The following is a 22,570-nucleotide window of genomic DNA, read 5'->3' on the forward strand; positions in this document are numbered from 1 at the left end:
ATGATTTGATTACAGAGCAGAATTCTCCCCGAGAGGTGGGTGTTTTCCTCAGTCTTGCCCATTTTTTTTCTTGCAATGTCACTGGTGTTGAACATGCAGCCTAATTCCACACACAGAGCAGTCGCTCTGTTCTTATCAACCTCCCACAGCTTGTGAAGCCTTCAGTGTGCCTCTGTCCTGTGCCACAAACATGAAGCTCTTATTCCCTCTCATGGCCATTGTACTGGAGGCTTCCATGATTGTTTTATTTGGATACTTTGTCAGGTATGAAACGGAGCAGAACACTATCCAACAGCTCAACAGCACCAACACAACAAACGTGGACAGATCCCTTGAGTTACATCCTCGTGAGTAAACAATCTACTTCTTATTATACATTTTGGGCTTTTCAGATTGTGAACCCATTTGGGGGACTTAGAATGTGAAATCTTTGAATTCTGTAACCCCTTGACCTCCACACTGGAACAACTTACAGAATTTGTGATACTTATGAGTACTAAGGGTATTATAAGTTTGTGCTGAGGTATCTGGTCTATGGCATCCGGTCTCTGTAGTTAATGTGTTTGGATAGAATCTGTGTCTATTAAAATAGCAGCATAAGAAGACAAAAATTAAAATAATTGATGAATCTTTTGTCTTACCTACATCTGCTAAATGATATTAATTTTCCCTTAAATTGATCCCTAGTTCTGCAAAGTATAAACATATCACCCCCCAAACAACAACAACAACAAAGAATCTAAGAGAGTAGAAACAGAGTGGAATATTGAGAAAGGAGCCTGGACTTCATGTGGGGGCCCTAAGGTATAAGAAGTGGTATTAAAGATGATATTGGAAGTAAATGGATGTATTCTGGGTTTTATAACATTCTACAAGGAAAGCAGTTTGTGCCTCTGCAATGGGAAGAAAGGTGTAAGCACCTAATGTATTTTTTTTTTTATTTTTATTTTTTTAAGATTTTTATTTATTTATTTCACAGAGAGAGACAGCGAGAGAGGGAACACAAGCAGGGGGAGTGGAAGGGAGAGAGGCAGGCTTCCTGCGGAGCAGGGAGCCCGATGCGGGGCTCGATTCCAGGACCCCGGGATCATGACCTGAGCCGAAGGCAGACGCTTAATGACTGAGCCACCCAGGCGCCCCAGCACCTAATGTATTTTAAAAGCAGAATCCTTCCCTGGGAATGGTAACTGAAGAAAAGAAAGGATTTAGTTTCAAGTTTGATAGGGAAGGCAGTGAAATAGTTAATAAAACAATAACTACCATTAACTGATTGCCTATTTGGAGCCAGGCATATTCATTACATCATTAACCAGGGAGGGAGATGATAATGCATCCCTATTTTTTTTAAAGATTTTATTTATTTATTTGACAGAGAGAGACACAGCAAGAGAGGGAACACAAGCAGGGGGAGTGGGAGAGGGAGAAGCAGGCTTCCCGCTGAGCAGAGAACCCGACGCGGGGCTCGATCCCAGGATCCTGGGATCCTGATCTGAGCCGAAGGCAGACGCTTAACGACTATGCCAACCAGGTGCCCCACAATGCATCCCTATTATAGACATTGTTTTTTTTTTTTTGTAAATAAGGCACACCTAATTTTATTATTTATGAATTGATTAAATCATTTAAAATAATAGCAATGTTTATGACAGTTCTATGTCATAAGTCTAAGCTTTTAAAAAACCATATGACATTTGTTCTCCCATTCCTCCATTTTTTGAGGGGGTTTATATAATAGGGAGTATTCTCAGGCAGACATGATGACCCTAGAGCCACCTAATGACTCAACCATATTATCCCTGGCTAAAATATTTTGTAGAATAGCCCAGAAGCTACCTGATTGTGGTTATACATATACATTTTTCCTACATTTTCTACATTTTCCCCTACATTTCAGATCGACTTACACAAAACTTATGTGACAGCCTAAATCATTAGAGAGAAGATTATTAAATATTTGCTTGTTAAGAAGAAATGTTCAAGTCCAACAGCTGCATGCCTAGTGCCATGTGTTGTACCAAGTGCCGGAGTCAAGTACAGGGAAGGCTCTGCTCCTGCTTAAGGAAACCACAGCCTGTTACAGCAGTTCTCAACTGCAGGGTGGTGGAAGTTATGAGTTTTTCACAAATAAGCAAGGCAGAACATTAATTTATATTTTAAGTAAAGTCAGTTAGATATAGGTTTATTCACCCCTCTTGCTTGCATTCTGCTGTGCTTTTCTGAATAGCAGAGCAATGCATGCCGTCACGCAGACCATCCCCAGGTATAACCGTGGAAGTGTGTGGTACGCCTGAGTATTATGTTTCATGCCATGAATGACTCCGTAGACACTCATTTGAGAAACAAGATATACTCTGTGGGTTTTGGGCCCTCATGGCACTTAGCAAAGTACTGGTCACTCTGCTGAGGCAGATAGTTTTGTTTTGTTTTTTAAGATTTCATTTATTTGTCAGAGAGAGAGAGCACAAGCAGGGCGAATGGCAGACAGACGGCCCCACTGAGCAGGGTGCCGGATGCGGGGCTCAATCCCAGGACCTGGGGATCATGACCTGAGCCTAAGGCAGACGCTTAGCCCGCTGAGCCACCCAGGCGTCCTGAGGCAGATGGTTTGACAAGGAATGAAGTGTGACTGTGACAGTCAGCTAATTCTTGCTAACCTGTAAACAGAGTAGAGAAAAGGAGAGTTTAGGGAGAAGGCCATTTGAGGCCCGTCAACAGTTTAGTAGAAATTCTACAGACACACATCTTTAATATCTATGGGACGTTAAAGCCACAGCCATGATCTTGTTATACTCTGTTACATTACAATCCACTGGTGTCACACTTTGAATAGTTGTTACCTGTGTGTGATCTTGTTATGTTATACATCAATCATTTGAAAAATATTAATTCACAGTTATGCAAATATTCCAAACATTGACATACCTCATCATATAATAATGAAAGAGGTACTTGTTAATACCACCAGCCATCTCACCAGAAAACCCTTGAGAAGTATCAGGAAGCTGATAAGCTCACAGTGAAGGACACAAACTTTCTAAAATACTGATTTTTTTTTTAAAGACAAAAGGTCTTCCTGGCAACATATACTGTTGATTCTTTTCCTTGAAATGACAGCCTCACTTCATTCATTTTTCAGACAATGCCAATGCCTGTCTAAAAAAACATAGTTTATGTCAATCTCTTATTTCAAGTAAAAATAGAGTTCCATGGAAAAAACCTGCTCATTCAGTTGGTACTCAAACAGTAACAAAAGTGCTTTGTTTCTGAGATACCCATCATGTGTCAGCAGGACTTTATGTGTAATGGCATTTCCACACACTAATTCCTACAAAATATTAAAAAGACACACATAAGAAGGTCAGTAGTTAGAGTAATAATTTTTGCTGCTTCACCAGAAAATTCTTAATTAAAACCTGCCTTTTTTTTTTTCCCTGCAAGTGAGTAGTCATTAAGAATACCACATAAGATGGTGACTAACATAACATAATAAAATAAAATTAAAAAAAAAGAAATACCACATAAGAGACTCTTAGCTCTAGGGAAGAAATGAGGGTTGGGGTAACTGGGTGATGGGCTAACCAGGTGATGGGCATTAAGGAAGGCACGTGATGTGATGAGCCCTAGGTGTTATATGCAACTGATGAATCACTAAATTCTACCTCTGAAACTAATAATACACTATATGTTAATTAAATTGAGCTTAAACAAAATATTAAAAAATAAAAAAGAGTACCACAACCACCAGCGTGATTTGGTGCTACTGCTTTCATCCATGTAAAGGGCTCATAAGTTTTACATACCTTTGTTTCATCATCTCTGGAAATACCAACACAGTGAAAAAAGCAAGTAACACCATACAATTATCATGAAAATAGTTTTCACCTCTCAGACTCCCTGAAAGTGTCTCCAAGACCCCCAGATGTGTGCTGACCACACTTGGGAACCACTGAAGTTATAGGTAAACTGACAAAGGATCTACATGGCACTAGACATTATTTTATGAATTTCAATACCAGCAATTTTATGAATTTCAATACCAGGTTAAGTACAATGGCTTATTTTTAAAAATCTACATATAAGAATGTGTTTCTCTATTTACTCAGATATTATTCAGCTCATTTGTTACCAAAAGATTTAGCAGATCTAGATATATGTTACAGGCAAACAGTAACTAATTTGTGCAGTGTAAGTGATTCCTAGGGAATTGCTTGCTGTTATTCTAAGTGTTACCTGAAATTGTTTCTATTCATGAATTAACATACTGTCTGTGGTTGATAACCTAACAATAAGATATCAGCCTCCAGTAGAACCCTGTCTGTTGCCTTTGATTGAATAGTTTTTGCATACTGGAAAGGACTGGAAACAATGAGCACAAGTAGAACCCAAATTCTAGTTTCTAAATACCATTCCCCACTCAGGGGCTCATTGGAGAAATTGTTGGTTCCAGGTCAGGGTAAAGAAAGCACAAAGTTTGCCAAGGGTATAAAGACTAATGGGGATTCGCCAAAAGAACACAGGATCCTGCTTGAAGCAGCACCAACTAGACAAATTGGGGATAAATGGAGAATTAAAAATAATAATGATATGGTGGATAGTAACCCATTGAAATAAAGATTTCTTGCTGTCTTCTATCCTTTAGGATAGGAGTGATATCCTTCACTTCTATATCCTTTTTAATGGTTAAGGACTGGCAAGGTGTTTGCCGGGCACATAGCTTATTGCTCTTAGAGAGTTCCAGTCCTTTGAACCACTGAGATTATATTCTGGATATAGTGATACATCCAGTGATACAGGATATAGTGAACCCATAGAAATATTCCCCAAAGAGGGGGAAGGGGAGAAAGAGGAAGCTCTTCCTTATAGAAGAATGCCAACTAATTAATATAAAAGGAATAATAGATATATAAAATTAGAATTTTGATATTAAAAATGTAATAATTGATTCCAGCAAGGTTTTTCAATGAAAGCAAAAACCATTAGGTAAAGTTACTGGAGAACACATGTCTGAAAGAACTGCCCTACAGACTGCTTATAGTTTACAGGGCAAAAGGTACATTTATGGTGAAGAGATCTGGCAGAACAGTCTTAACCACATGGTCAAATTTACCATCACTAGTGATAGGACAAACAAATTATGTGCCACCTGGTGTGGTGCAATGGGAAGTACACAACACCACCCATAGGATATTCTTCCCAGAATATTTAGTCTCATTCTAACTATGGTGAAACAGTCAAACACATCCAAATTGTAGGACATTCTACATAAACGACAAAACACCAACAACAATAAAAAGCATGTGCGAGAACCTATCTAAATAAAAGACACATGACAAACCAAAAAATATATGAAAGTTGAGTGGTTAATGGGTTAAAAATCCTATAAAAGAACAATTTGGGGACAGTTGGAGAAATTTCAACATAGCTTCTATATTAGATAATATTATTGTATCAATGTCATATTTCTTGGATGTGATGATGATGTTATGGTTATGTAGGAGAATGTCCCTTTCCTTAGGAAACTCATGCTAAACTGGTGGGGGCAAAATGTCATTCTACTTTCAAATGGTTTAGGGAATATATACATACATATCTGAAGAGAGAGAGAGAGAGAACAAACATGGAAAATATTAACAACTGCTAAATCTAGGTGAATAGTACATATATTCATTGTGCTATTTTTCTAAATATTTGAAATACGTGCAGTTAAAATATTTGGGAAGTGTGATAGGAAAGAAACCACCCTAAGGATATTTTTCTCTCAGAGAGGATGAGTTCAGAATATAATCTCAGTGGTTCAAAGGACTGGAACTCTCTAAGAGAAATAAGCTATGTGCCTGGCAAACACCTTGCCAGTCCTTAACCATTAAAAAGCAAGACAAAAGGGGCGCCTGGGTGGCTCAGTTGGTTAAAGGTCTGCCGTCAGCTCAGGTCATGGTCCCAGAGTCCCGGGATGGAGCCCTGAGTTAGGTGTCCCTGCTCAGCAGAGTCTATCTCTGCTTCTCAGCCCCACCCCCACCCCTGCTGGTGCTCTCTCTCTCTCTCTTTCTTTCTCGCTGTGAAAGAAATAAATAAAGTCTTTTAAAAAGCAAAAACAAACCACAATAAAGAAAGAAAGAAAGAAAGAAAGAAAGAAAGAAAGAAAGAAAGAAAGCTGAACAATTTCTCATTAGCCAGCTGAACAAGTTTTACCACTTGATCCAGAAAAACAATTTTTCTAAATAAGAGCCTGACAGTCCCAGTTAGACGAATCCTCGGGGATCGTCCTCAGTGATCCACTTACTCATGCATAACCGAGGCACCTCCTGAAAAGCTACAGGTGCTGGACTTTCTGCCAGGGCCCGATGAGGGACAAGCCACGTCTGGATTCCCACTTCCACACTTGAATTCACTTTCTCCTGAAAGAGTGCCTCATTGGGAGTGCTCGCTCAGTATTTGGATACATGACAAGCGAGCACACAGAGTAACAAAACAGACAAGCACATAAGCAAATGAAATAAAATAAGAGGAACATGCACGATGTTACAGCTATGACCGGTAATACTGTGCAGAAGACCTGATTCTTGAAGGGCATATAGAAGTTTGCCAGGTCAAGAAGTGTTGGGTTTGGGATGGAGAGGACATTGGGGGCAGCAGACATATACAGGAAATAGAGGGGAAGGACAGGTCTGTTTCATCCGTTTGATGGTGGTGGTGGTGGAAAGTGAGTCGGAATCCATCATCTGCGTTTTAAGCGTGTTGAGTTATCAGGGTTTAGGAGATACCCTCCTGCAAGATAGAGATGGAAATAAAACAGAAGATACCAGCTATTGTCACATTTTCTCTGGAGACTAAAATTCTCTCTTGAGAATATCTGATTTAGACAAGTCTTGGCAATTCTTAAAACCTGTTGGAAGACTTCACAAAAGTTCAACGCCCTTCCCTTCCAGAGAGGACACTCACTATCATTCCTTGAATGGCAGTCTCACACTATAGAACTAAACTCATGGCCCTCTCTCTAGTCCCCACCCACAAATTCTTAGAGCAGGATAAAAGACGATATAGAATTCTAATTGTTTATAAATCTTTCTTATCCACACTTTTTATACAGAATCATTATCTGTTAAGAGCTTTCACAACTTCATGAACTCTTTAGCGATTGAAATAATAGATGAGGTTCTTAAGCCCCCTTGTGGCGAAAAGCAGTAACAATCTTTGAGGGGAAAAACCATCAGAGCACACTTAATATATACGGTCACTTATATTTCAAAACCCAAAACAGGTTCACTAGTTGACCGTTGCCCATCAACAGGTCACATAGAATCCCAATCCCCAATCCCAAAGTTCCCTGGGTAGATAATGAGATGAGGGTGGGCGTCCAGAATGCTGGCATAAGTGAGACTGTCACCGATCTGAACTAGAAGACCGTGTGCAGCATTCTCCTCTCTGCTACTTCCCTCAAAGGCACTGACAAGGGACAATTTTCAGAAATCTATTCTTTCCTTTCTCGTCCTCTTCATACTGCCTTTTTGGGGAAGTAGCTCCAATGTACAATAAAATGGCCAAAAGTCTCATTGCATGGATAGGGTTGCAAGAGTGAATGACACTAGTGTGTGCCTGAATCACGGTAGGTTTGGACTGTTCTCATTCTCTTTATTCTTTCATTTGCTGCCTTCATCCAAAGTTAGATTGGCTTCTAGGCCACCAAAGGACCCTACTGACTCACTCTATGATGCCAACCATATCTATCTGTCTTGTTATTTGTCATAGAGTAATACCTTAGGATAAATACCCATGCCTCCAAAAGCTCTTCAAATGCCTGCAAAACGCCTTTGAAATGCTGGGTACCTTTGGAAAGTCAACATCTTCATCCACTTCTGGGTGGGATCACTGTCACAGATTAGCTTATCAAATTTAATTTGCGAAGTTTGAAATTAATGTGGTCTGCAAGTTGTGTCAGGAGAGAAGGTCAGGAAAGTTCTGCAGAGAGGAATGAAGCCCATAAAGAAGGTGCTACAGGTTAGGCTCCCCAGGAATCAGACTTTAAGACAGACATCAGCCTGAAAGAAGTTTAGTAGGGAGTGCCTTAAAGATCAACACCTGTAGCAAGAAGATTTGCAGGGAGAAACCCCACAGGGTATCCTGAGACTGGGATTGTCTAGCTTCACGTGGTCCTTCCCTGAGGCCAGAGGATGCTCTTGTGAATCAGTCACTGGGTACAGGCTACCCCAGGGAAAGGCAAGAGCATTTCCCAGAGAGAATTGAGAGCTTAGGGCTATCAACTGGCAACACTCCCTACAACCAGGGGAAATAGAAAGAATAAATTCTTCCTTTCTAAAAGGGGTATCTGGGCAGCGTATGACAGCATCTCTTACAGTAGACAAACCTGAGTGGTGTGGTCTCCCAACCTCAAACACACTGTCTCCCAAGCCTGATGGTAGAACAGAGGGAGAAAGAACCAAGGGGTAGTAACATGTCCTTGAGTGCCTGCGAAGCCAACACTCTGCCTTGGTTATTTTTACATCCATCCCTACTGTGCTCAAGGCATGAAGGAATTGGCGGAGTCTGGCCTGAATTCAAATCCTAACCCCACCCTTTAGGCAAATTAATTGGATTCCAACATCAGTTTCCTCTGAGATATATTTTGGGGGCATGTTCTTCCTCATGCCTATATCCACCTAAACCCCTGGCCACAATGGTTAATAGTAATTTGACTTTAAATGTTTTATTTTTTCTCTCTGGTTTTATATTTGATCTCAATTTGCTTTGTGTATCTGTTAGGTTGAACCACAAGAAGTTGCCAATCATTGACTCATTTTCATTGATAATTTCAATGCAAAAATTTCCATTTCATATGGTTCAACCAAATACATGTCTCACTAATGAAGCTATACCTTTCTTGAGGGAAAAGCCTGTGTTCCCACTATCTCATATTTGAGCATATGTTTTCTTTCTTTCTTTATTTTTGATCATATGTTTTATTTATATTGCTTTACTGCATACTCTCTCCCACAGAGGTTATCCCACGCAAAGTACCTGTGTGAAACAGGGTCTTTTCAGTATTGCAGATGAAAATACTGGAGCTCAGAGAGAATAAATCCCTTGCCCAAGGTCATACAATCATGTACTAGAACTGGGGGACCTTAACTTAATTTCCAGACACCAAGTAAAATATTTGTTCCTCAAGAGGATATGGCCTTTTTTTTTTTTTTTTTTTTTTTTTTTACAGTGGCTTAGAAAGTGCTAACAAAGACATTATCCTATTGGACTGATCTGATACTGATCTGATAAGATTTCCAGGGCCGGTGCTGTTATACAGATTTGTATCTGTATAACAAATGAAGACTGCAGCCCATTAATTTAGTTATTATTGCCTCTTATCTTATATGCAGATTTTTATGTCAAATCCTGGGGAGCAAAAGGTGACTATGCCCTAATCCCTTCCACCAAGAAACTCATAGTCGAGTGCAGGAGATGAACACCTCATCAAGGAACTATTACCATATTATGCACACTAAATAAATGCTAATACAGTGTGGCAAATGCTGAAGTTGAAGTATATGTAGAATGCTGTGTAAAAGACAAGAGGAAATACTAAGTTTCCCTGGGAGAACTGGGAAAGTCTGCAAGAGCGGGTGATGTTTGCACTGTGCTTTGCAAAGTTTTCCTCAGGTGGAAAGTAATGGAAAACTCTTGAGGTATGAGAGCACATGGTATTCCAAGAAAAGGCTCAAATATTGAACAACTTGCCCAGAGTCTCATGGCTGGTAAGCAGTCAGGTTGGCACTGGAGCCTAGTCTTTGGCTGCCCAGTTAATGCTCTCCCTTTGCAGTGTTTTATATAAAGGATGTAACATTTAATAAATGGGGTATACTATGATGCAACACTTCCATCGTTCTTCCCTAACACAGAATTTTTTTTCCTTCTTTTTTTTTTTTTTTTTCAGTATTCCAAGATGTGCATGTAATGATATTTGTTGGGTTTGGCTTCCTCATGACCTTCCTGAAAAAATATGGCTTCAGTAGTGTGGGCATCAATCTACTCATTGCTGCGTTGGGCCTCCAATGGGGCACTTTTATTCAGGGGATCATGCACCACCATGGACAGACAATTTACATTGGAATCAAAAAGTGAGCATCCCTTATTTTTCAACCATTGTGTTTTCAGAGCAGTTGTTTCTCTGCCTGGTCTCTTGTCAGTCAGCCTCCGAACTAGCCAGCACACTGTCTCCCTAAGACAATAGAAGATTGTTGGGATCCCAGGATGTGAATCGACACCTTGCTCTACTGAGCCGTGTCATACTTTCATGTCTCTATCCTCTCTGGTTTGACTTTAAGGACACGAGAACTCCCCTGTCATTAAAGGTTATTCCTTCCAGCTACAGGGAGCAAAAATCCTCCAATAGCTTTTTTTCTACATGTCTATATTTACATTTTGAAATGTAAACACTGTAGAAAGTAATTCATTTATCAGATCAACAAAAATAAAGAAAAACCTAAATGAGATCAAGAACAGGTGGGTCAAAATAAAGGAAATGCTGGAGCAACCAGAATGTATGGCAGATGGCAAAGAGGAAGAGGAAGGAAGTGAGAGTGTGTGAAAGGGTACCTGGGACGAACACCTGATGGGGAGGGGCCCTTGCACGCTGGATAAAGTGATGCTCACAGTTGTATGTTGGCTATGCATTATTCTTGGACGTATTCTTTCTTTTTTCCTTCAGCATGATAAATGCAGACTTCAGTACAGCCACAGTCCTGATTTCTTTTGGAGCTGTCCTGGGAAAAATAAGTCCAGCCCAAATGCTGATCATGACAATAATAGAAATCACTGTCTTTGCTGGCAATGAATATGTGGTTGGTGAGATATTTAAGGTAAGGATTAGAGGGTTTATACTTACTAGCTTTGGACATCAGTTCTGGTTACACCTAAAGGATGCCCACTCTACCTAGGGACAAACGTTGGTGAGCATGAGAGCATAGCAAGTGTAATTACACCCATCACTTATTTGAGTGCCTTTGGTAAACCAGGAGTCTTATCAACATTACCTCATTTCATTGTCACCGCCACACTATAACCCAGGTATTATGTTGTTACTGTTACACAAATTACAACTAATGATCACAGATGCTGAAAGACTGGCCCAAATCTGGATTCAAACCTAGATTTTTCTAACTTCACAACTCTTTTTATTACATTATATTTCCTATCAATGATCAATTCCTATTAAATTTCAACTATTAGATGACTAGCCCTTTCTTTTTTTTAAATATTTTATTTATTTATTTGAGAGTCAGACAGCACGAGAGAGTGCGAGACAGAGAGCCCTAGCAGGAGCAGGGGAGGAGCAGGGAGCCTGGTGCAGGGCTCACAGGGCTGGATCCCAGGACCCTGGGGATCATGACCTGAGCTGAAGGCAGATGCTTAACCGACTGAGTCATTCAGGCGCCCCTGACTAGCCCGATCTAAGGCGTTTGTTAAAGCCTAGATCAAATTTCTTCTCCCCCATGAAAATCTCATTGATTCCCCTCAGGATAATCAGTTGAATATTTCTGGGTACTCCCCAGTATTTTGCTTGTTTCTATTGAAGATTTAATTCCACAGCAACTATTTTTTAAGTTTTTATTTAAATTCCAATTAGCTAACATGCGATATATTAGTTTATTAGTTGTAATAAAGTGTAATATTAGTTTCAGGTGTGCAGTGTCATGATTCAACACTTCCATACATCACCTAGTGCTCATCATGACAAATGCCCTCCTTCATCCCCATCACCTATTTCACCCATTCCCCCACCCACCTCCTGCTCTCTCAGCAGAAAATGTTTTTGAAAACTTTCTAGGTGTCATGTGATGGTGAATCTGACAGACAAAATAGTTAATGTCCCTGTCTTTATAGAGTTTACAGTCCAGTGAAAGAAGACATCAAATAGAGAATTATATATCACCTACCCACCCACAAGCACGTGCACGCACACACACACACAAATATTATTATAAATTGCAATACATGCTATGAAAAATAAGTACAGGGGGCTATGGGAGAGCATAACTGGAAAACCTAACTTAGATTGTGGAATCAAGGAAGGCCTCACTTCGAGGAAGTGACAGTTTAGCTGGACCTGAAAGGTACATAGGAGTTTATGAAGTATGAAAATCTTAAATAAATTAATAAGTCTGTATCATTTTCCTACCTTAGTAAGTATAATAGGAGCTATGCCTCAGGTTTGGCACTCCAAACGTTCCCTCTTGGGGTAGGAGAATGTAGAAAACTGGATCAAATTCATACAGTGACCTAAAGAGGGACCTAAATATATTGCTTCAAATGAATCTTGGACCTCAGCTGGTTTTCACGTCATCATATAACACAGTGAAAAAATATGGGAAAGACCCAGGCTTTTTAAAGCTTCCAGTCTTTGAATTGTAATTAAATGCACCTTTACTGTAATGTCAAATGAATGCAAAGAGCATCTTTCTTTTGAAACAAATGCAGTGCATAATATTTCACTAAGAATTTCCCTAACCTAGAGAAGTAACCTAAAATGAATTGAATGTCCACAAAGACCTAGCACTTTACAAACATGGCCTCAACACAACTATATTTCCTACTTTCCAGAAGCAGAGATCCAAAGTATAGTAATTTGTCTAAAGTCACATTGCAAGGAAGTATCTGACCTAGCATTGGAAGTCAGTTCCGTGTGTCTCCAAAGCCTGTATTTTTTTTTAACTTCACTATCCTGTTTCATTCTTTCTCTGACATATCCTTTCTTTCTTTTAATTTATTTTATTGTTTAACCAATGAAGCAGTTCTTTCATTGACTTTCCTCCTGTAGTGAGACTCAGTTTCACCTCTTATAACATGAATGTTTTGCCCCTCAGGCCTCTGACATCGGAGCATCAATGACAATCCATGCTTTTGGGGCCTACTTTGGCTTGGCGGTAGCAGGTGTCCTCTATCGGCCAGGCTTGAGAAGGGGGCATGAGAAGGAGGAGTCTGTGTACCACTCAGATTTGTTTGCAATGATTGGTGAGTAGACACGAACTTGCCTGATTCAGTACCCAAGGCAAACTGCCTCCTCTGGTCTGTCTTCCATATCCAGCACTGATATCCCTTTCTGTGGTTTACTGCAGGGACTCTTTTCCTATGGATGTTTTGGCCCAGCTTTAATTCAGCCATTGCTGAAACTGCAGAGCAACAGTACACGGCCATCGTAAACACGTACTTCTCCCTTGCTGCCTGCGTGCTCACAGCCTATGCATTTTCCAGCTTCGTGGGGAAGAGAGGCAAGCTCGATATGGTCAGTGCATGTTAACCACCATGGAAGCTTCGCTAAGTGACACTGATGGTTACCCAGATGAGTAGGTCATTTCTGCATCACTGCTGAGCGGCCACAACAAATCGCAGCACTGCAAACCTTGCAGAATATTTTGAAAATAACGTTCATTTGTTTCTTCATCAAATTTGTATTGTGGCTAATCAAAAAAGTGTTCTCAAGGAATTTACAGCCTACTAGGGAACATACTCATGCAAAAATCAAAGATTTGAGGAATATTTCTTTAATGATGGAGCTGACTGTCTCCAAGGTCTTAGAAAATCTTCCTTAGAAACAGGACTTACAGGGCACCAGGGTGGCTCAGTCATTAAGCATCTGCCTTCGGCTCAGGTCATGGTCCCAGGGTCCTGGGATCGAGCCCCTCATCGGGCTCCCTGCTCCTCGGGAAGCCTGCTTCTCCCTCTCCCACTCCCCCTGCTTGTGTTCCTGCTCTCACTGTCTCTCTCTCTCTCTCTCTGTGTCAGATAAATAAATAAAATCTTTAAAAAAAAAAAACCAAAAAAACAGGACTTGCGAAGAATAGAAAAAAAGAGAATGGGGGGAGGGTGCAAGTTGATTCTGTTTTTGTAACTGCAAATATTCCTCTCAAAGGAATTACAACTAAAGGCAACGTCAGATCCTGAATAAAACTCTGGAAAATAAAAAGGACATTAGTGGGAATACCGATAAAAAGTCAAATAAGACCTTTAATAGTATTCTATCAATGCTAATTTCCTGGTTCTTTGACAACATAAGATGTTAAACTGGGGGAAACTGGATCAGGGATATATGGAAACTCTGCAGTATTTTTGCAACTATTACGTGTCTAAAATTATTTCAAAACAAAGCATTTTTTTTAATCCTCCCAAGTTGGTCTTTTGAGTTTCTTGCCTATAAACTAGAGAAATGTCTGTGAAGGAATAATCCACACATCAGCTGTTGTTGTTCTTTTCCAGCCTGAGGGAGGAAAAGGATATTGTAATTTCTTCAAGCATAGCTGTGGACATGGATTTCAATGCTGTACAATTTGTTTAATGAAAGAAAATTAAAAACAAGAAAAGAAAAAAAAATTCATGTACAGCTCAGTCCTCTCTTAAAAGTAGTGATGAGCTTTCCTCCTCAAGCAGAACAGCCAGAACATGATTCTTCTGAGGAATTCTGATAAATGGCAATTGGTTATTCTTTCCACCATCTTCAAATGTTCTCAATACAGTGACATTTGTGAAAGCTGTTGTCTTTCATGTATAATGTCGCATTTTGGTATCTCTACATTCCCTCTTTGAATATTGGAATGTCATGGACTCCACAAAGCACACAGCAGCCACAGACCTCTTTTGGTTCATGATAACCACAAATGCATTTCCAAACTGAATAAATAGACATACCACTACTAGAATAACTACATTATATGCACCCAGGCCTTCCATTACAACTTCTTTGGTTTTCCTCTCATCCCTCGCCAAACTGGTCTCATTAACCTGATCACTCAGTCACTACCAAGGAACCCCAGCAAGAAAGATATCAAATGTCAACTGCCTGGAAGAAAGGCCTTCTGTCATTACAAAGAATCTTCTTTTAAAAAAAAGAATCAGTAGCCCTTTGAACTGAAGAATATACCATAGAGTCCATGGAACCCTAGATAGATTGCTTCATTCCTTCTGAAGCCTGCCTCATTCAGCTCACTTCATTCGTGTTTCTGTGCTCCCCACAGGTCCACATTCAGAATGCAACCCTGGCTGGAGGAGTTGCTGTGGGCACTTGTGCAGACATGGAGATTCAGCCGTATGGTGCTATGATCACTGGGGGCATTGCGGGAATTGTCTCTGTGCTTGGGTTCAAGTTCCTGACTGTAAGTATGACAGGTGCTCTCAGTCAAACCTTGAATCTGTACCATCATCTTCTCACATCCCACCAGCAGAGAAAAGCTATGAAAATTCCTTTTATCAGCACCCCTCCTTGTTTGAGGGTCATTTCCCTTCTTGTCAGAACTACCCCTCACAGTTCAGTGTTCAGTGGTTCCTACTCTTCCTTGACTTCTTTTGTGTACCAGGAAAGAATCTGATATTATTAAATTATTAAAAGAATTAGTGTGACTTGAATGCTAAGTACTGGTGTTACTTTCCTCAGGGCAGTTTCATTAAAGTTTTTGTTGTTGATGATATTTGATTGTTTTGTAAAATGAAGGACTCTGTGTCCTGTTAAGGGGATTTAGAATATCATCAGTAGGTCAGAAGGAGGAGGACTTGAAATCACTCACCTTCAAATCCATCTACTAAAAACTGACATGAGTAATTTTGCCACCAACATATTTGGATTTTTTGACTTAAGTGGGTTTTAGATATAGTTGGCAAAAGGGGCTACAGATAAAATTTTCCTGTGTGGTCATTGACTTCAGTATATCTAACAAAATAATAAACCTTCCTCTTTTTACAATTTTAGCCATGTCTTACTGAAAAACTGAGAATCCATGATACATGTGGTGTTCATAACCTGCATGGCTTACCTGGTGTGGTAGGAGGCCTTGCAAGCATTGTGGCGATAGTCTTGGGAGCATCTAAGGGGTGAGTTAAAGAATGGGTTTTCCTGCACCCTAAGGTCCGATGACGTTTTATCGCACTCTTGGAGGAATCTAGTAATGAGAAAGTTTTTTCTTTAGCAATCCAGGCCACAGTCGTAAGTATGGTCCTTACTGAAGCCAAAAAGATACAACTAGGAGAATAGAATTGGATGGGAAGGTGTGTCTTAACTAATGTTATGCATGGTGGCTGGGTTTTGTTTGTTTTAATTAACAGTGCTAATTTAAATATTTCTAACAGGCAAGTGTCTCCTCACAGATAGGGCAATTTGATAATCACAATCTGATTACAGTAGGCTTACTCTTTTAGTTGGTCTCACCAAAATGGAGGAGGGGGCATCTGTGATGAGAGGATCAGTCATTTCCTATGATCAACACATAGAACAATGAGTTAGCATAATGTGAAGAGAAGTGGATCTGGAGAATCAGGAAGCCCAGCATAGGCTCCAGCTTTGCTCTTGACTAATAATGGGGTCTTTGACAACTCACTTAGCTCCTGTGGTTCTGTTTCCTCTTCTGTAAAATGAGGTTGGATACTTAGGTTTATTCTCTAAAAATCCCTTCAAGCTCTAACAGACCTGGAATCTTCCCAGAGGGGGCATAAGTGTTTAAATGGCCGGAGGAAGAACAGTTATCAGTCAAATCCAGGACAACAAAAGCGATGTCAAAGGCCATCAGTTGTCACTTTTAGGTAACAAGATGGGGACAATTTGATATGAAAATCATCCATGCAAAACAGCTAGGAAGATCAGAGAGTCCAGATAAACTCAGGGATTAAGGAAGGAGGAATCAAAACACTCAATTTTTAAAACCCATTGAAAGCATGAAGAAAAGGTGAATATGTTTGAAAATGTCTCAAAGTGACTACTGGCTAGAGTTGAATAATTTGAAGAGAAAAATCTCTTTAATTTTCACAGATTAAAATTCAACTCTGTTGAGACCAGTCATGATAAATATTTGAAAAAATTTGTTTAATCATATTTTCTACTGAATAGAAAGTTTGCTTCCACTTTCATGTCTAGAGCTGACCCATTTCTTCTGTTTGTTTTCTTTTTTTGCGCCCTTTGCAAAATTGGAGAACAACCCCAGAAAAAGCCACATTTTCTTGCAGCTCTCTCCAGGACCTAACATGCTGTTGAGACCAAACACTAACATATTTGAATGCAAATCAAGCATGATAAAAGCCTGAGTCCATGAGCTCAATTCCTAAGTGCTATGGTGTGTAAACACTCTTAAGATGTATCTTATGATGAGAAATAAAGGAATTCTTGAGCATCATGCCTGCACCAGTTCCATGGACGCAATAAAACAAGACTACCTAGCTCTCACAGGCTGGGTCTCACTGGGTGGCCAGATTTGGGGTAGGTTCTGCGGTTGAGAGTCTAGTCCTTGGGTATTCAGGCTGAGCAGCCACTTCTCAATGTGCTCAGGGGGCTTTGGGGGTGGGGGTAGATGAGGAGCTTTGGAAGGCCTAGTCACATGGGTGGAATTCACACACGTCTCACACACCAGACAAAATATTTCGGCCAAGAGCCAAGACTACTTACTCAGATGCTTCTATTCAAAATACTAAAATGCAAATCAGGTTTCTTGGTAAGCATAGAACAAGGAGAAGTAAGGATTCTTAAAGGACATCTGTGCACACTATGGCAGCCTAATTCTAATAATGCGGTTAATTTTGTTAAACCTCCTGTTTCCCAAGCCTGTTTTATCATGGAATACTTTTTATCAAAAATATCTTTTAATATTTTGGAAAAGATTTTGGCAAATTCTGGTAAAATTAATAGGCCGTTGACAAAAGAAAAATATCAGATGAATAAATATATATTAAATATTCGTCCTCACTAGTGATCAAAGAAATGCAAATTAACACAAGTTCCCAATTTTTCAATTATAAAGTTGATAAAGATTAAATGAATAATAATACTGAATGGTGGCTAACGTAGAGAAATAGGGATATGAATTTCAAAAAGTCCTTAAGAAGTGTATAAACTTTCACTAATAATTTCATTTCTAGATAGGTTTTTATTTTAGGGAAATTATTGGGCAAATTCATAAGCATGTTTATAAGAGGATGTGTTCTCACAACATTTTAAAAAATATGAAACATTGGAAGCAACTTAAGTATCCAACTTCTAGAACTATAATTACAGTATATTTTTACAGTGTAGCACTCCATAGCAATTAAAATTGTGATCCAGGTCTACATTCACTGACATCAAAGGACACTTAAGGATTAATGGGAAAATCAGTATTATAATGTGATTGCCTTTTTATAAAAATATATGTCTTTATTTTACATTTTTATACTGATTAAGACTTGAGGGAAATTAAACTTTTTCTCTTCATTTTCTGGATTAATGGTTTCTCATATTTTTACAATGGGCATGTGTTACCAGTACAATTTTTTTCACATAGTAGAAGAAATTTAAACCCTTCAAATAAAAAGAAAAAACGGAAATCTGAGTTTAGTGCATTCTTTCCCTTGGATGATGAAGATGAAACACCAAAGATGAAACACCAAGACACTCTCATTTTCCATTTGTTTGCCTTCCCATAATCACATTTTCAGTCCTTCAGCAACTATTTATGAACTGCCTGCTAAAAGTGAGGTGCTGTGCTAAGGAGGTATTCACATTCCTAGTCCTTTTGTCACTCCTATAACAATCATGCATTTCCATAGCTTTTTATGACCTTCTTCCATTCCCAAATATTATGAGGCACTTTTTTTACTAATTTTATTTTAAGGTAACTATGTCTAGGATGACTTACAGATTTTTTTTCATATATTCAATAAGTTGTCTTTACACTATGTGCTAAAATTAGCTTTTCTGATCTTATTGATTTTTTAATTAAATTGCAATTGTTCCTTTTGGGATGGGGTGAGGAAAGATGGCCACTCATGTTCATTTTGTACATTACTCCATCCTCAGTGCCTAGAAGGGAAGGTGGCACGGAGTACTCAATAAATACTTGTTGAATGAATCAGATGGGGGATGAGAACCTGATGCCATATTTTTAGAAAATACTAAACTCTTTCTAAGGAAGATCTTTTCATCATTCCTGAAGAAAAAGGTGATTCTTGCTTAAGTGCTTCTAAGGACTTTTTAACATTGCTCAAGAATTTCAAAGAAAATAAAAATACAAAATAAAACAAAAATTGCAGTAAGTGTTCGTTTGCTGGTGTAATGCTGCTCTCTGGCCTGAAGATGGCAAGCATCCACTCCCTCAGGAAATGAGATTTGTTGGCTGGTATCCTGGAAAAACAACACTTTTCTTTTGGCTTCCTAGGTCTAGCATGGTCATGCAGGCAGCTGCCCTAGGTTCTTCGATTGGAACAGCGATTGTTGGAGGGCTGATCACAGGTCAGGATGAAAAGTAAACACTTCCATGTGCCACATGCGGTCAGCGTAATAGATGATAAACATATCGACTGGTAAATTTGAAAATATTCTAAACTTCTGACAGTAAAGTAATCATGTAAGCTCAAGGGGATGATTTTATAGCTATATATATTTATATGTATTTTTTTAAATATTTTATTTTTAAGTAATCTCTACACCCAATGTGGGGCTTGAACTCAAACCCCAAGATCAAGAGTCGCCCCTTATAGTAGTATTTTTATTACTATGCAAGTAAGTTTTCCTCTTCAGCATCATAACGTGACTTGTCTCCCTGCTCTCGTAGGTTTGATTCTCAGGTTCATTGTCCGTGTACAGCCAACTACAGAATTCTTCTTTGATGACTCTGTCTATTGGGAGGTACTGTACAGTGTTCTAAGACTGTAAATGATGACTATACCAGTGAAAGTTTTGCTCACCCAAAGCCTAAATGTCCGTTTGGCATCCTTGTGATAAAATTGGATAAACTGCCTAATTATAGAGAGAAAACTGAGACAATGTGTCCGGACAGATAAAATCAGAAGTTAAGGTCTTTTCCAAAGCAGAATTTAGTAGGCAAATGTCCCTTGCTCCTCTGAGAGCAATAAAAAGTCCTCATAAATATAATAGGAATCCCAGGCAGTGGCATGAGATTTTATACCATATATATGAATAGGTAAAAACAGGTAGAATATGGAAGGTTGAAGAATCTCAATGAAGAATCTGACAAGAGGTTTTTATGAATAACATAATCTTCTTTCTATCCTCCAGTTTCTACCTCTTTACTCCATTGGCATTTTCCCCAGATTATTTCCTGCAAAGCTTAAGAGGGGTAGATATTTTGATGTGTTCAATGGGATTTTCAGGGAAAACAGGTTTGGTGAAGAGAATGTAGTCAGGGCGAGTGGGGTAAATATTTTTGTTCTTTTATTTTTCCCCAAGACAAACAATTGTTATTCCTAGTTCTTTCTAAGCTTGGATAATAATTATAGAAAATACCTTTTGGGTGGCGCCTGGGTGGCTCAGATGGTTAAGCGTCTGCCTTCGGCTCAGGTCATGATTCCAGGGTCCTGGGATCGAGCCCCGCATCGGGCTCCCTGCTCTGCGGGAAGCCTGCTTCTCCCTCTCCCACTCCCCCTGCTTGTGTTCTCTCTCTCGCTGTGTATCTCTGTCAAATAAATAAACAAAATCTTAAAAAAAAAGAAAATACCTTTTGTGTTTCAATACTAACCTCTGTCAGGCCCAAGTGAAAGAAACTATAAAGTGCCCTATCTTGTTTTCTTTAAAGGTCCCCATGGGGAAAGAAGTTGACGATGAATGAACATGATGGCCACAACCAGCCGGAACCTAAAGACTAAATATCATTCCTGTGCTTCAGCTTCCTTTCCCATTATCTAGAATCATGTTTAAAATTTTTAAAGGGCAGCATCCAACAAGAACATGGAACAGAATGGATAAGTCCTGAGCCCCAAATGTCCAGTGTGAAAAATCTTAACACAATCTGATGCTGTTTCTTGACACTCAATGATTGCTTAATTGAAGGAATGTGACTTGTAAAATAGAGGGTCAAATGGATTCTCTTTAGGACTCCCAGACTACTCTTGCCAGTGGGTAGGTACAGGGTGAACATTCCATGTTTCTTCTTGTATTTTTTTTTTCCCATAGAGGTAAATTTACAAAGAAATCAACACATCTGATTATGGCAGTTTCTTAATATACATACTATGTCTTCAATCCCAAAGGTATAAAACTAGAGCCAATAAAACAATATGTAAGAAATCTATATAAGAAATATGAAAGAAATGTATTGTATAGAGCAAGAACATGATTGTTTTTGGTGGTGCTTTTTTGATTTAAAAATAGTCTAGTTAGTAATGCTATGTCTTCACTTGAATATTTTTATGCTTAATTCTTTTTGCATGTTTACTATTTGCAACAAGAGTCAAATGCTATCTGACCAAAGTCTATTTTGTATAAAATTCCAATAAATTAAATGTTATTTTATTATAAATTAAAACATTTGTCTTTGGGTCTCCTTTCTTTGGTGCTTGGAATTCATTTTATTAACAAGCACACACACATACACATACACTCCTTATATTTAGTTCATATTCAATCCAAATAAATTGTTACTATGTGTTAACTACAAAATAATCAAGTTAATGTCTCACATTATAAGGTAAGTTTTAAAGAACTAAATTTTAGAAAATGTAATTGACATAGTCATATAAAATCATTTCTAGAGAAATATTTTTTTTTCTCTCTCTAGAACCTTTTAAGATTTTTATTCTATTTCTGGAGTCCTGGAATCTTGTCAGGATGTGTCTTTGTATCTGTGAGGAAATAAGCCCTGGTATAATTAACAGAACTTCAGTTACCAGATGCTAGGTATTAAAAATTACAAGTAACAGTGAATTATTTAATATTTTATTCCTCTGGAGAAATCGTATAATTTATTTATAGATCCTAAGTATTTCATTAGACAAATAGGTGATTTCTTTTTTTTTTTTAATTTTTTTTATTGTTATGTTAATCCCCATACATTACATCATTAGTTTTAGATATAGTGTTCCATGATTCATTGTTTGTGCATAACACCCAGTGCTCCATGCAGAACATGCCCTCCTCAATACCCATCACCAGGCTAACCCATCCTCCCAACCCCTTCCCCTCTAGAACCCTCAGTTTGTTTTTCAGAGTCCATTGTCTCTCATGGTTCTTCTCCCCCTCCGATTTCCCCCCCTTCATTCTTCCCCTCCTGCTACATTCTTCTTCTTCTTTTTTTCTTTCTTAACATATATTGCATTATTTGTTTCAGAGGTACAGATCTGAGATTCAACAGTCTTGCACAATTCACAGCGCTTACCAGAACACATACCCTCCCCAGTGTCCATCACCCAGTCACCCCATCCCTCCCACCCCACCCCCCACTCCAGCAACCCTCAGTTTGTTTCCTGAGATTAAGAATTCCTCATATCAGTGAGGTCATATGATACATGTCTTTCTCTGTTTGACTTATTTCGCTCAGCATAATACCCTCCAGTTCCATCCACATCGTTGCAAATGGCAAGATCTTATTCCTTTTGATGGCTGCATAATATTCCATTGTATATATATACCACTTCTTCTTTATCCATTCATCTGTTGATGGACATCTTGGCTCTTTCCACAGTTTGGCTATTGTGGACATTGCTGCTATAAACATCGGGGTGCACGTACCCTTTCGGGTCCCTACTTTTGTATCTTTGGGGTAAATACCCAGTAGTGCAATTGCTGGGTCATATGGTAGCTCTATTTTCAACTTTTTGAGGAACCTCCATACTGTTTTCC

The 22,570-nt window shown here is 39.0% G+C and overlaps 1 protein-coding gene across 1 annotated transcript; it reads left to right on the forward strand.

The window, feature by feature from the left end:
- The first annotated feature begins 160 nt into the window (after nucleotides 1-160).
- RHAG (Rh associated glycoprotein) lies at nucleotides 161-21,042 on the forward strand. Its single transcript, XM_032410158.1, has 10 exons — nucleotides 161-347; nucleotides 9,923-10,106; nucleotides 10,697-10,847; nucleotides 12,852-12,999; nucleotides 13,104-13,270; nucleotides 14,997-15,134; nucleotides 15,725-15,846; nucleotides 19,152-19,225; nucleotides 19,548-19,621; nucleotides 20,529-21,042. The coding sequence occupies exons 1-10, from the start codon at nucleotides 191-193 to the stop codon at nucleotides 20,559-20,561; spliced, it is 1,248 nt and encodes a 415-aa protein (XP_032266049.1). The 5' UTR covers nucleotides 161-190; the 3' UTR covers nucleotides 20,562-21,042.
- Nucleotides 21,043-22,570: the final 1,528 nt, after the last annotated feature.

The sequence above is a fragment of the Phoca vitulina genome, unplaced genomic scaffold (assembly GCF_004348235.1).
Source record: "Phoca vitulina isolate PV1807 unplaced genomic scaffold, GSC_HSeal_1.0 scaffold11, whole genome shotgun sequence".
Classification (NCBI taxonomy): domain Eukaryota; kingdom Metazoa; phylum Chordata; class Mammalia; order Carnivora; family Phocidae; genus Phoca; species Phoca vitulina.

Excerpts from the sequence above, each read along its gene's own strand:
- RHAG (XM_032410158.1), top strand. The coding sequence starts at position 191 with ATGAAGCTCTTATTCCCTCTCATGGCCATTGTACTGGAGGCTTCCATG. Across the intron at positions 15,135-15,724 it reads TTGGGTTCAAGTTCCTGACT|CCATGTCTTACTGAAAAACT; the intron begins GTAAGTATGACA and ends TTACAATTTTAG. Across the intron at positions 19,622-20,528 it reads ATGACTCTGTCTATTGGGAG|GTCCCCATGGGGAAAGAAGT; the intron begins GTACTGTACAGT and ends TTTTCTTTAAAG.